Genomic DNA, 14,404 nt, shown 5'->3' on the forward strand with positions numbered 1-14,404 from the left:
CAGAATCAACGATACTGATCTGGCTGTTATTGAGAAGCAAGGGTTGAAGAGCTCCTTCATAGGATAATGCTACTGTCTTATCCACGTTAAAAGAGAGTAAATTAGAGTCGGTCCAGGTTTTTATTTTAAGTAGATCAGAAGTTATAGTTAAATGAAGAGTTGCAATATTAGAATTCCTCCAGGTGATACTGTTATCAACAGCAAAAAGAAAAATATTTCCATCGATTTTTAAGTCAGTGATGTCATTAATAAAGATAAGGAAAAGTAGAGGACCCCATACTGAACCTTGTGGTACTCCACATAAAATGCTATTGTGAGTTGAGTCAGTATCATTTGCTCTAACTAGTTTCTTATTCCTCAACTAAGATTGGAATCAATTCAAGGACATACCTCGAATTCCGTAGGAATTTAGTTTTTTTTATCACAATGTCGTGATTTACACAATCAAAAGCTTTGGCATAGTCACAAAAAACAGTGGCAGTATGAAGATTATTGTTTAGTGCTTGATAGACCTCATGTAGTACAGAAAACATAGCATCACTAGTACATTTATTAGATAAAAAGCAGAACTGACTTTGTGATAAAATGTTGTTTTCAACGAGAAAAGACGTGTCGGACTTTTATAAGTCTCTCAATAATTTTGGATAGGACCGGTAGTAAGGCAATAGGTCTATAGTTGCAGACATTCGATTTTTCACCACCCTTATGAAGAGGGATAATAATGGCTGTCTTTAGGCACTCTAAAAATTTACCTTTTTCAAAGGAATCATTAATTAGTGAGACATATATTATTTACCAATTTCTGACAATAATAAATTGAAATTTAGGAAAATAATAACTCTTTTTTAGGATTTTTGGCTTTTTTGTAAGACACATCATCGTTGCGTGTAAATTAAAAGGTTAAATAGTTAAGTAAAAGGAGAAAAGGTTAAATAAATATAAAGTTTTAGTAATTTATTTTATATTATTTTGCAGGTGTAATAATTTACAACTAATAAATTACAATTGTGACCATTGGAATACAATGATTTTTTTCAATTACTCAAGAAATCTTATTTATTGCTGAAAACTCATAATAAAATACACTCTTTTGTATAAAAATTTGTGCGGAATCCAAATCTGTGTTCAAAAAATAATGAGAAATTACAGAAAACTGCCAAAAAGATTTCGGAAAAATTGGGAATTTGACCATTCAAGTAAAAGTAATACAATTTCATCCTCTGATATAAGAGCTGTGCTTACTTTTACCTTAAATTTTCTTAAATTTTGAAAGAAAAAAAAAAGATACGTTTTTGAGATGATTTTTTTTATAGGGTTTTTCAAAATTTCCGAATTTTCCTTGATACTTAGGCTAATTTTAATACCGGAAACGTATTGAGCGAAAAAATTACATCGAAAATGTATTTTTTGATATTTTTTGAGCATCAAGAGCCAGCTATGTAAGAAAAAGTGATAAAATTCGGGAAACATTTTTTTACTTAAAAAAAATTGAATTATTCATATAGACCACTGTTTTGGATCTAGAAGGCTGAAATTTGGTAAATCGTCATATTTTATAGTATATAATACGCCTGTAAAATTTAAGCCAAATCGAGAGGGCTCGCCTGAAAACTTTGCATAGGTGACGTTTGCATTAACAGTAGCTACTTTGCTTTCCTCTTTGCTATCTTAAGTAGTAGTGGTAGCTATTTTATACTACATTCTTTTAAAACGTTAACGAAAATTGTTAACCTAAGTGACAAAAAGTTTGCTATGAAAAAAACATATGATTTATGTAATGTAATTTGTATTTGTTTCATAGGATACGTGATGTATGATCCAACGCCACCAGTAAATAGAGGAACAAAGCCTCCACCAGCTCCGGCTGGAAGTTATTGTCTTATTGGAGTAGATATAACTCCTAAACCCAACCCAGATACTCCCTACGTTACAGTAAGTGATGTAGAGCAACCGGTTCTTTCCTATGGTGCAAATGAGCCATTACCTGAAGGCCCTCCACCGTATGTGGTAACCGATATCTTCAAAACAACAAACCCGGGATATGTGCCATTCACTCCTATGGAACCCGCTAACAAAAATACGGGATATGTAGTGGCTGGGGATTTGACGTCGCTGCCTGCTCCAGAAGCCCAAAAAGAGTTCATGGTGGCTGATCCACAGGTAGCGCTAAAACCCACTACAGTATGGCAAGAGCCACTGTTAGAACCCTCCTCGCTTCCTAAGCCAGGCTACGTGAGTGTGGGTGATGCTCTTCCTCCCATAACTGTCAGAGAAGCCAAAGGATATGTCCCCCATAGACATTTTGAAAAGACACTAAAAGAAGAATAGTTCACGCATTCTTGTCTTGAGACTTTTATTTATACTTTAAATCTTATAACCTAATTTAATGTGAAAGTAATTCAACATAATTGTTAAAAAGTGTTCCTCAAAGCCATTTTTAAATTAACGCAATATATATTTTAAGAATGAATTGATTTTCGTATTGAATTGATTTAGTATGATCTTTTTTATTTAAACATGTGGAATTTATATCATACTACCTCCTTAAAAGCTCAAAATTTGGTATAAAAGGCCAAGGAAAATATAATTGTAGATGAAATTGTAAATTTAATCCACAGCCTTGTTTAAAGTTTTTTGCTTTTAGAATCAAGGAGTTTGTCTCATGTACCCCCTCTACATGTGAAAACTTATAACAGAATCCAACGGTAAAATTAAAATAAATTCTCGTTGTGAATCTTTTTATTTTTATTTATCGTATAAACGTATCTTTATATATGTGTAAATATTACACTATTATTTTATAGTCACGTTCCGTCCTTACAATTTTCGAGCTTTATGTCACAAAAGACGCACGCATTTCTTTTTATTCTTGCTAGAGATGGAGAACTATCGATAGCCATGACTTCCGTTAATTACCGATGGTCTGACACGTCACTTCGGATAATTATCGATAGTTTTCGATAGTAGGACAGTATGAGTTGAATAAGAAAATATGTAAAATAATGGGATAAATATAAGATGTTTATTTTGGGAAAATTTTAATCATTTAAACAAATGTACAAAACTTTAGAATTAATTTTTTTGTTTAAATAGCTGCAGCCATTGCTTTTTATTGCAAAGGATGAGCATTTTTATTAAGAAATATCATTTCTACATTTTTTGCTTTAATTTGGGATCGTCTGTCAGATATAATAGCGCCAGCCTTACTGAAAGTCCTTTCAGATTCTAAAGATGTGTCAGGTATACAAAAATATTTTTGGCAGTTCCTCTTCAGTTACCTAAAATAAACAAATAAACATAATATATTTTTTTATTGTTTTACTTACTTTCCAAAACAGAAGCGTATCAGTGTCTTCATTTGAGTTAGGTCTTTCCAGATATTGCCTTTTAATAATTATTATAGCGTTAGCTAGGTTAGATTTAACTTCTTCTTTATTTTTTTGGTCCAATAAATGAAAATAAAGACTTCTTATGCAAAGATTTAGTCTCGGCATCTCTATGTGGACTATTTTTTTTTTCAGTTTCCTTTTATTCTTTTTTATTATCATTTGCTTCCCAGAGTTTATTATAGTTGCAATTCTAGTAATTGATCTCTTTTTGTAAATAAATAACCTCTTCTGAACTGACTCTTGAAGTTCTGTGCAAAATTTTTTTCCCTCTTCTGTTGTAATTTCTTTTAAACAATGGGTTATGTGCATCTGAGTTTCCACTGTTTTCAGAACTTAGTTTTTCATTTGCAGAATCTTAAAAAAAAAACAAATAATTACTTAGAAATACGGTTAAATTATCACGATTCGATGTAGTTTTTTTCAATGTCCTTCTGTTTCTTTGTTGTAGTAACAAATTTTTCCGTGATCAAATACAAACCAAACAAACACATTTTCACATTACCTTTTTACTTATATTTATCACCTAACTTAACTCTAACGAACCTCAAACTAAATCTTCCTATTTTGGTAATGAAATTGAGTTTGTCCTTCTGTTTCCTCGTTTTTCTTTAGTTACAAAGATTATTTGCCTTTTTAAAGAAAAATTACCTGCATTACACAAAGTGAACGAAATAAAAAAATCGTGTAATATCGAAAACTATCGATCGTCAAAAAATATCGATAACAAACGATTGTCAATACTAGAGTTCTTCACCACTAATTCTTGCATCACTTCGATATACACAGACATCAATTGTCTTGTCAATTAGCTACATAAATCGAGAAACCGTTGTATATTAATAAGTAGCATTCTTTATTGTCAATTTGAAAATTGGAATTAACATTTCTGTCGTTGGTTTCATAATTTTAAAAATAAGAACATTCACAACCGCTCTTCTTTGGATTCTGATTGAGTTTATATCCATGAAAATGTATCTGAGGTGCAAAGTGTTTGTAAATACAGTTTTAAGTAGTAATGTGGATAGATATATTTTTTATCGCGCTTTTACTCTAACAGTAATAGTGTACGTGATTGTGGTGTATTGAAGTGCCTTAACTGACTGATAGAATTGATGGGGCACGTGGACCTGATCAGTGAAAAGAGAACTTGCCAGATTAGTTTTAGCTGCTTTGTTATTTCCAGTAGATCTTATTGTAACCGGAAACCCTTTTGTATAAATTAAAAACAGTACACACAAAACTTCCATTCAGTCGCAAAGTTTTCAATACGCCACATTAGCCGTGACGTCAACATAACAATCATCGTCCAGTTTATATCCATTCCATGTCAATTTCAATTAATTATAGTCTTTATTTAAAATTCGACTTATTTGCGATATTTTACGTCAATACAATGTTAATTCTAGTGAGAGCTTTATATAATAAAAACATCATATTTGCTTCTAGACAATAAAAGTAAATAAAGCAATAATCCTTGTGCTCCTTAAACAGCCACTTATCGCATTTACTACGTTCTTAATTGCAAGTTAATTTACACATTTATTTATCGAAGTGCTGTGAATTATTTGAAAACCATATTTTTAAATTATTTATATTAAAATATTTTCGTATGTCCAGCGGGTACTTTAGATACCTACAGAAAAAAGGTATTACGCTCGGGGGAGTGCTGACAGAAGTGAAGAATGTTAGTAAATATTAAGTTCGTATGTAACAATACATTCATCAATAACGAAGATTCTATATAATGCCCTTTTGGTAGTCGCCTTGCTTGTTTTTTCTATCTTAATATATTCGGTTAATCCTTACCCTTCATTCAGTTCATTAACCTCGTCGTTTCTCCTGATTCTCCATGTACTGTCTTCCTCTTGCACCGGACCATATACTTTTCTCAGTATCTTTCTCTCGAATGTCCTGAGTTGGGCTTCCTCTTTTTTCGTTATTACCCAGGTTTCACAACCTTAAGTTACTACAGGTCTAATCAAAGTTCTGTAGATAGTCACTTTGGTTCTTTTGTCTAATAATTTCGATGTCATTAATTTTTTATTAGCATAGTATGATTCCCACTGGAAATACGTGCATTAATTTCGCTACTTACGGAATTCTTCTGATTGATTTCTGTGCCCAGATATGTGAAGGCATCCACACGTTAAATAGTATAGTTGTCTATTACTATATTATTTTCATTCTCAGGTGTTCTTTTGATGATGATGTACTTTGTGCTTTGTGCATTGTGCTTCAGGATCAATTTCCTTGAACGTTTCCATTAGTCGTGTCTTGCTTGTACTAATAATGGCGACATTGTCTGCATATGCAGTAATTTGTACTGTTTTGGTGTTTATATGGCCGGTTACATTCTTTTTTCTGATGACTGCTTCAAGAACTAGGTTGAACAGCATGGTTGAAAGTGCGTCTCCCTGTCTCACCCACATGTTGATATCAAGCAGGGGAGACAGTTCTTCATCTACTCTAACTGCGGCTTTTGAACCCTGCAACGTCATTTTTATGAGGCTAATATATGATACATGTGCCTATAATCACGCAAAATTAAATTTTTTTTGTGCATTTTTAGAAAAGTTAATAATAATTTTCAAAAAATCGACTTTTGACGCTATTCTTGCAATAAATAAGCAAAACATTAACAAAAATAAATGTAAAAGTAAAAGCAAAAACGACGCTTAATCTTTTGCATATTTTGTTTAGTAGATATTATTATCAAAAGCAGTTGTTAGATACCTTTATCAACAAATGTCACGAAAAAGGCTTTTTATTTGTTAATTTCTCTGGTCTAGTATTAAATATATAAAAAAGATTAGGTTATGTCAGATTTCTTCATCTTTCCTTTTAGTCTCATATTTTTTTTGAAGCGTTGATTCGTATACTACAATTAAAAACTAATCTATAATTCGCAGGCACTTTTACTGTCCTCACTATATTTTTAATGCTTTATTGCAATAAAATATTACAAATAAATACAAGAAATTGGTTTAGATATATTTTTTAAAAATAAGTTGTTTAATATAATAGTGACTAATGTGGCGTATATTAACTTTTTGTTTTTCTTGGTCAATTGACCAATCATCTCCCATTGACCAATAAAACAAAAACAGTGTTACCACTTGCGCTCTGTGTACAAATATTTAATGGGTGTTTTGTCACTACTGGTAGAACATTAACCGACTGAAATATTTTGGAAATTGGATATACAGGCTGTTCAGTTTTAGAGAACATAAACCAAAACAAGAATTTTGTTTCATGAATGTAGCTTTTGTACACTGCCTTTTTTACACTACCTTGTAATAGGTCTGCTCAATCTTACGGTCGTCTGTTTTGTAATACTGTCTTTTGTATTTGTTTAAGTGTAGACGTTTGTAGGTTTCACGTACCGATTGGTTTGCTCTCTAAAATTACTCGTATCTGTTTTCCTTAGTTGCGCAATATAATTTACGGAACCTTTTTGGCTGTATGTTAAAAACCGTTGAAGGCATTAAAGAGCGTCGGAAAACATGTTTAAACAGTGTTAAAAGTTTTTTTTTAACGTTTTCTTTGATTATTTTCTTGTTTCTTTTGTTTTGATTGTAATAATTAAGCATCTTCGCTTCCATGAAATTTCTGTTGCTTCTTAAAGTAATTTATGATTTATACAGTATCGAAAATAATTTAAGTTAGGTATACGCGTATTACGGTAGGAATGAGAGAAATACAATTAAAACGATATATCGATATTAGGCCGGGCCACCAAACCAATTCATTTCGTAGTTGTTTTTGTAAGCACAGCGTTGCCAGGTCATCGAAGTAAAAAATTTCGCATGTCGTTCAAATTATCGTATTTTATGGTACGATATATTCTATTGAACAAGAAATTAACAAATTAGAAAAAATAATACAAACGAACAAATTACCACAAAAAAAATTCACTATTTAGTTAATGACTGAACATTTTGCAGTTCATCATCAGCTTCGCAATTATATAAATTGGTTGTATTAATAGTTGTAACCAATATTTCTGAAGGTGTGAAATTTACACAAAAACAAGGGGTTCTTGCACTTCGTCTTTATTAAATTAACTTTTGAAAATTGTCTTTCACAACTTGTATCTGATTGAGGTAAAGTCCAGATAATGCAAAAGTCACTCAAATTATCAAATAGAGGATTACGTCAAAATGTTTTATTCGACCCATTTTAAAATAGAATTCATCCAGGTTTTCGAATTCTAATGGAATATCCTGGTATTGTTAAAGTTTCCTCCATTCGTCATCGATATTTTACATCATTTTTTACATAGGTCTTGAGGATTGCAAATTCGTTGCAATTTTCACATTAGTGGAGGGACGATTTCATAAATAAACAGCGTTGCCAGTTAAAGTAAAAATTCTTTAACTAGTGGTATTGTTGTGCCTACTGTCTTTATTTTTTTTATAACAGATTTACAGATATTCCGGATTCATGCGTTCATATTTTCTAAATGCAGAGTATCCATCCGCGGGTATAGCGTTGGACAGCCCCGATCTAAATCATTAATATTTTGCGTCACCCTAATTCCTATATACTTGTTAATGTTGTAATACCTTGAGGATCAATTGTTTCAACACTAGTTTGTCTTACATATTGTGGATACACGTAAGTAAACAATAGATCTTTATACATTTAGATCATTTCGCTGTGCAAATTTGTGATAACTACTTTATCGTTTAAAAAAATTATTTAATTCCACAAATTTTGGTAAAACCCATTCCAAAACTAGGTAAAAAGTTCCCAGTCCAATTCATTTACTAATTTTAATGTTATTTTGCTTAGTTTACGTTAAGATGTTAAAGTTTAGCGTCCGAGAAATGGATGTTTTCATTCCAACGTTTGTATATCTTATACCAGATACTCGAGATACAAATAGGATGATCATAGTATCAACTGAAATTATCGTATATTTTACCATTATGATATAAAACGATAATTATCGTATACCTGGCAACGCAGGATGTTATTTTAAACAGTGATAAATTCGATCGGAAACATTTGAGTTTCAATCGGGAGGCTAGTAGGAAATATGATTTTGATCTCTGTCTATTAAGTGCAAATATACTATTATCTTTGTTTGTGTCTAAATTTTTCCGTTTCTGTATATATTTATCATACATCCTATTTCCAGTTACAACACTGGAGTACCCATTTCTCTCGGCGTTTTTACATTTACTTATAGTGTATTCGGAGATACATTTCTATTATATAACCATTTCTACAATCTCTATGACAGGGGACAATAAGTTTGATGTTGACAGTTAATAAAATGTATGGAATTAACTCAACGTGTCTTTTTACTACCAACTTACACTGGCAATTATATTGAGATGGAAAACGAAATGTCAAATATAACGTATTTTCAATGAAAAGTGTGGTTTATACCTATTAAATCTAGTAGATTTTTATGCTCTCAAATGCTCTTTTTTATGCTCTCTATTAAAGCATTAATTTTTTTTGGAAAGAAGCTGTGAAACCGTAGCCCTCAAAAACAAATCAAAGGATACTTTAGTCTCTTAAACCCTCAACACTTCATTTTACACCAACCAGAGACAGGCTTCAGTTAATATAAATCTAACCACCTTGTATGTTGAAAACTCGTTAATAGTCTACAATTTCCAAAACACTCCTGAATATGCTAACTATAAGTATAACGAAACGTTGAGTAAAACTCTTTAAATGAAGCTGTAAATCCAGAGACGAATAATTCTACGTTATGTTGAGGAATTCTTTAGCCTCATTTAGCTCTTGCTGATACTGAATAGTTTTACGGGAAATATATTTGTTTCATTATCAGCAGTATACAAAACGACTAGGTTTATGTCCTTTTATCACTTTTTTGTGTAAATGACTGTTTAGATAATAGTTTAATTTTATATAAAATTTACATATTTTTTGTGTAAAGATTTTGGTGTACAATTCGACTAATTTATGATCTGAACTTATTGTTCTGTATACGTAGGTCTTTAAGGTTTTATATCAAAAAAAGATTTTAGGCCCATTTTATTAGATAAGTCTGTTGAAAATCCAGAACATTAAGTACCTTGAAAATTATACGCAAATTTATTGATATTATATAGTATAGTGAAATATTTTAATGTATCAGCTGCAGTAGTCTATGATGTGTAAGTAAAACCAGTTTCAAGACGTCTCTATTTTAGACTAAACTTATTTTTGTAATATATCATTATTACGTCTGTTTTATGGGTTGTTTATAAATATTTCTTTATATGATTCGTATCTGCACAAGCAAGGAATGATTAAGTTTTACAAATGCGATTGTATGTATATATAAAAATCATATTAGCAACAAAGAGGGTATAAATGTCAATAAAATGTTTATTTAAAGATTTACCTTTAAGAACGAAAATAGTTTTATTAATCTACTTTGTGAACTAATCTATTTTGTGAAAAGTACATTGAAAATAATGTAGTAATGTAGTGTACTAACACACTATTTTCAAGATACAGAAAAACAGGTCTTACTGGCTTGCATTATTTGCTGTCGAAACTGATACAATAACCAATCGCCTTAAGAAGTCACCACCTTTCAAATGGGAGTAAAATTCAATATTATTGTTATGTCAATTGTTAAATTCTTCAATTTTTGAACTTTTTTGAATATATAAATTATTATATTCGATATAAAATAATGTTTGAGAAAAATATTAATGTCCGTAGTGTCTGTTCAAATATTAAATTAAATTAATATTTAAAATAAAAGCTAATATTTAAATAGGACTTGCTTCTGGGCATTTATTGTCCTAGCTTTTATCCAAGGAACCCAAATTAAAATGGAGACGTTTTTGAATATAAAATGTTTAGTTTTTTACATTGGATCAATCACGTTTTCTACACAATGTAATCGTAATTTTGGCAGCATACTTAAGTTGTTGTTAGGTAATAGTAGTTATAATATATGATTAAGAAGTTATTTTCTAAATAAAACTAATTTTATTTTTTATACGAAGTCGACAACAGCATTTCTGCTCCTTAAACTGGATCACAATGATTTTTTTAAAGTTTATATTCAATAGTTTTATTGTACAAAATTTTCAGATTTTTAAGAAAATTTGGAATAGTTATATCATGGTTAAACCAAGTAAAGTTCTCACAATTTTTAATACCATCAAATTTGGTAACTTCTGTACAGTTAACAGAATGGAAAGACTGGAAACAACATTTCTACATTTTGGTTAAATTTGACTATTTCACATTTTCTAATTATCTGGGTGATAAGTATTTGTTTAAACATTGCAGGATCTATGTTTAGTTATAATTGCAGCTTAAGTGTATATATTCATCCATTCTTGGGTAAATTTTCATGTTCATGTTCCTTTTATTTCTTCATTAAATATATTCTATATATTACAAATTGTTTTTTATTTTAATGCACGGATCGGAAATGTCGTTATACCAGATATAAAACAAAAGTACAACGAAGAAATAATTAATGAAAACGGCGAAGCACTAATAGACTTTTTCGCTAGAAATGAAATGAGAATCAACAACACATACTTTTCTCATAAGCATCAACATAAATACACTTTTAACAATAATCGAGGCCAGCGATCAATGATAAATTTTATAATTACAAATCGAGTGATAACACCGTCACAAGTACTTGATGTCAGAGCCCTAACATCTGCTAACCTGGGGACCGATCACAACCTTGTTTTATGCAAGATGATACTAGAACGTCCGCAACGAAACAGAAAACCCCCAATGCTCATCGAACAACAAAATATAGAGTCGCTAGCAACAAAGAGTACAAAACTCCGTTATGAGAACAGGATTACCAGCAAACGAAAAGCGATCGAGTTACATCCAGAATGGGGAGTAGAAGCTACTTGGCAAAAAATCAGGAAATCCATCAACCAAGCAGCAGAAGAAGCAATTGGAAAGCGGAAAATTAACACGAGGGCGATAAACCGCACCAAACCGTGGTTTTGTCAAGAGATAAAAGAACTCTCTGAATTAAAACTAAAATGCTACCTGAGATATAAAAGCACACAATCGGAAGAAGCTCTCGCAGAATATGTCCAAACTTTTATATTCTGTGCCAAATCAACGAGGATACCTTTTCCCCAAATCCTGAACTGTCAACGAAGCATTCGCTTTTCAGGAATGTGCAACATCTTTGTAACATTCTTCGCCTTTTCCTGAAATTCTTCCTTCGCTTAGGCATTATTCCGTTAACGTCTCTCATAAATTTGGTAAAAGTTTCGTTGTCTAATTTTAAGAAATTCTTATTAAATTTTCTATTTGAAGAATTCGTTTGGTTTTCTCCTGGAGAACATTTGTCTGTTCTAGCTTACCCCTTGAATAAGAAAGTATCATTCTTGTTAACATTCCATTCCTGAACCTTTAAGGTCGTTGCTACCATATTATTTTGAACTCATTTCTTGTGTATATTATACTTCCTGGGCAAATTTGTGAGATCTTTACTTGTTAATGGGGCAAGTTTTTCTAGTTTTGGTATTTCCAATTTTCTTGAATCTTCTAAAATTCTACTGGTCGATACCCCAGAGGTTAACTTCTCTATAACATTTTTTTGCAGTTCTTAATTCTGCTTGACAGATGCATGGTTCTTAATTCTTCTTTATGACCAGCATGTGTTTTCCAAGAACTGATGCACAACTGTCCTTGATCTCTCAGTTTGCAAATAAGCCTGGACGGACACACTCCTTTCATTTCACCGGATTTCTCAGTTCTAATTTTATAGTTTGGCTTATATCCTAAAGATAGATAAGTATAAGTTTTAATTATTGCAACTAATAAAGTATTGGACCTAACATCCATGTTAATTCTGTTACAATCATAGTATAATGTCTTACGTTCGTTTGTATGAATTGCTCTAGGAATTTGCATAGCTTGTCTCAATTTTCTGCATATCTTTCCATGTCTCATATTCTTGTATGCTACAAAATTCAAGAGTTATTAGTTCAATACTCACCTGGTGGTGGTCCTGGAGATGTGTTCCGAACTTTTCATAACTTTTAAAATTAGTTGCTCAGATAACGGACAAACTATGTAATTCATTTTCTTATTCGACAAATCTATTTTATGTAATCTTTGATAGGATGATTTCGTAATTTCACATTTTTAAATATTATTGTTGCAAATAAAATTACCAAATACATATAATAGTATGTTATATCGACGGACCAAACAGGCAAATACATACATAACCTCAAAATATCATCAAATCAGATGACGATGACGACCAATTCGTTAAATCTTTGTGTAACTCCAGTTACAGTTATGTTGCCTACTTTAGGTCGCCGAGACTTATTGTTTTACTACCGGCTATTGTGGTGTCCAGTAGATCTTGGAGCTGCCCATAAAAAGCATCTTTGTCTTCCTTGTTTACTCACATTATATAAAAATCTGATCCGTTCCAAGGTCGATTATCGATGCCATGCTTTACTCGTCTGCTTCAACAACTCCAAAAGTTTTAGACAACATTCAAAATAACGCTCGTAGAATAATGTGCGGTGCATTTACAACAACTTCTATCATAAGTCAAACTGAACTACGAATCTGTTATATCCAATATGTAACCGCTTCATTTTGTTCCTTATGTTGTGATGTATCTTGTTTTGACACTCGGGGGAGCGATTTAGGGGGAAGAAGCTGTCAACTGTAGCTCCGGTTCTTGTTTATGGATTTGGACGTTTTTTTAATTTGTACTCGTATGTATATTTTGAGTACATGACGAATAGAAGTAACTGTTAATTATTATATCTGACAGTTCGGAAGCACCTTATTCATGAAAAATTCATGGTTGCATTCGTTAATATTTAGGCTGTAAAAAATGCTAAAATTTTAACTCTTTGAGCCGTCTTGGTATATGCGATGTATCACCTTTTTCGGTGCTGTTAAACGGCGGTGGTCTTATAAATATACCATCTTTTTAATTCGTTATCGCTTACATTGCAGTGGTACAGTTTTTCGAGCACTGTAACAGCCATCTACTGGAGAGTAGATGGCTGTTACATCGTGTAGTGAAGTTTCAACAGTTTTGTCAAGCAGTATAGATGCATATATGCGTCTACATTTGTTGATATGCGTCTATATTCGTTGGTTTTGTGTTAATAAATTACTAAAAACTAAAGTAATTATAAAACAATTCTATTCAAGACTTGTCTTGAGGTTGCTAGGTAAGTAATAATTAACCTAATTGATAATATTTGCATGGAAATTGAAAATACACAATGTTTTCTCTGGGGACAATATTCGTATCACCGCTCCGCATATGATATTTTATTAAATTAATTTTTATCTAGGAAAATGTTATATACATCAGATTTTATTCAAGAGGTTGATAATCTGACCCCATATACTTTGTTTCAGCTGTCCATAAATGATGATTTTATTGAACATTTAGAAAAAAACATGAGATTGTGTATCAATAGTAGATAATTAACGCCTTTGTGTGTGTGTTTTTTAACAATTTGCGAATAAAAATATTCTTGCTCCACTATTTATGGCATTTTTTGCATGAATACTTTTGTTCCTTAAAGAGTTAACGGTCATTTTTAAAAATATCAGAATATTTAGTTGTTACATTAAGTGTAGAGCATTTTTATCATTTATAGAATTAACATATACCTAAAATTTAATTATTTAAGTTGTATAACAACTTCTTTCTATCTTTGTAAACAAAATTAAAAGTATGTTGTTGTTTCAGAGCATTTTGAAAATGGTCTAGTGCTGATATAATCAGTTAAAACTTAAATACTACGTGGATTTGGTGCCTTTAGAGTATATTTGGTTAAATAAGAAAAACCTGTAAATTAAATACTGCATAGTCTTCAGCTTCTAGAAACCACAACAGAAGTACTCATGATAGACTAATCTGTACAAACAATATTAGACAGCTGTAATAAAAGTCAATAAAAATCTTAGAGCTATTCCTCTGACCACCAATTTCTTTTCAATGTAATTGGGCAAGCAATGTAAAGTATCTATGGTTTATTTACTAGGCTGATAAGTAAATA

At 31.3% G+C, this 14,404-nt stretch overlaps 1 protein-coding gene across 2 annotated transcripts in view; it reads left to right on the forward strand.

Annotated features, from left to right (window-relative positions):
* LOC140452235 (cytokine receptor-like) overlaps window positions 1-10,775 on the forward strand; it is a 153,186-nt gene extending 142,411 nt beyond the window's left edge. For both annotated transcript variants that reach the window (XM_072546372.1, XM_072546373.1), the window contains one exon: window positions 1,802-10,775. In XM_072546372.1, the coding sequence (XP_072402473.1) occupies window positions 1,802-2,328 (527 nt within the window). In that variant the 3' untranslated portion in view covers window positions 2,329-10,775. The remainder of the gene's footprint in view (window positions 1-1,801) is intronic.
* Window positions 10,776-14,404: the final 3,629 nt, after the last annotated feature.

This window comes from Diabrotica undecimpunctata, chromosome 10 (genome assembly GCF_040954645.1).
Source record: "Diabrotica undecimpunctata isolate CICGRU chromosome 10, icDiaUnde3, whole genome shotgun sequence".
NCBI classification, from domain to species: Eukaryota; Metazoa; Arthropoda; class Insecta; order Coleoptera; family Chrysomelidae; genus Diabrotica; species Diabrotica undecimpunctata.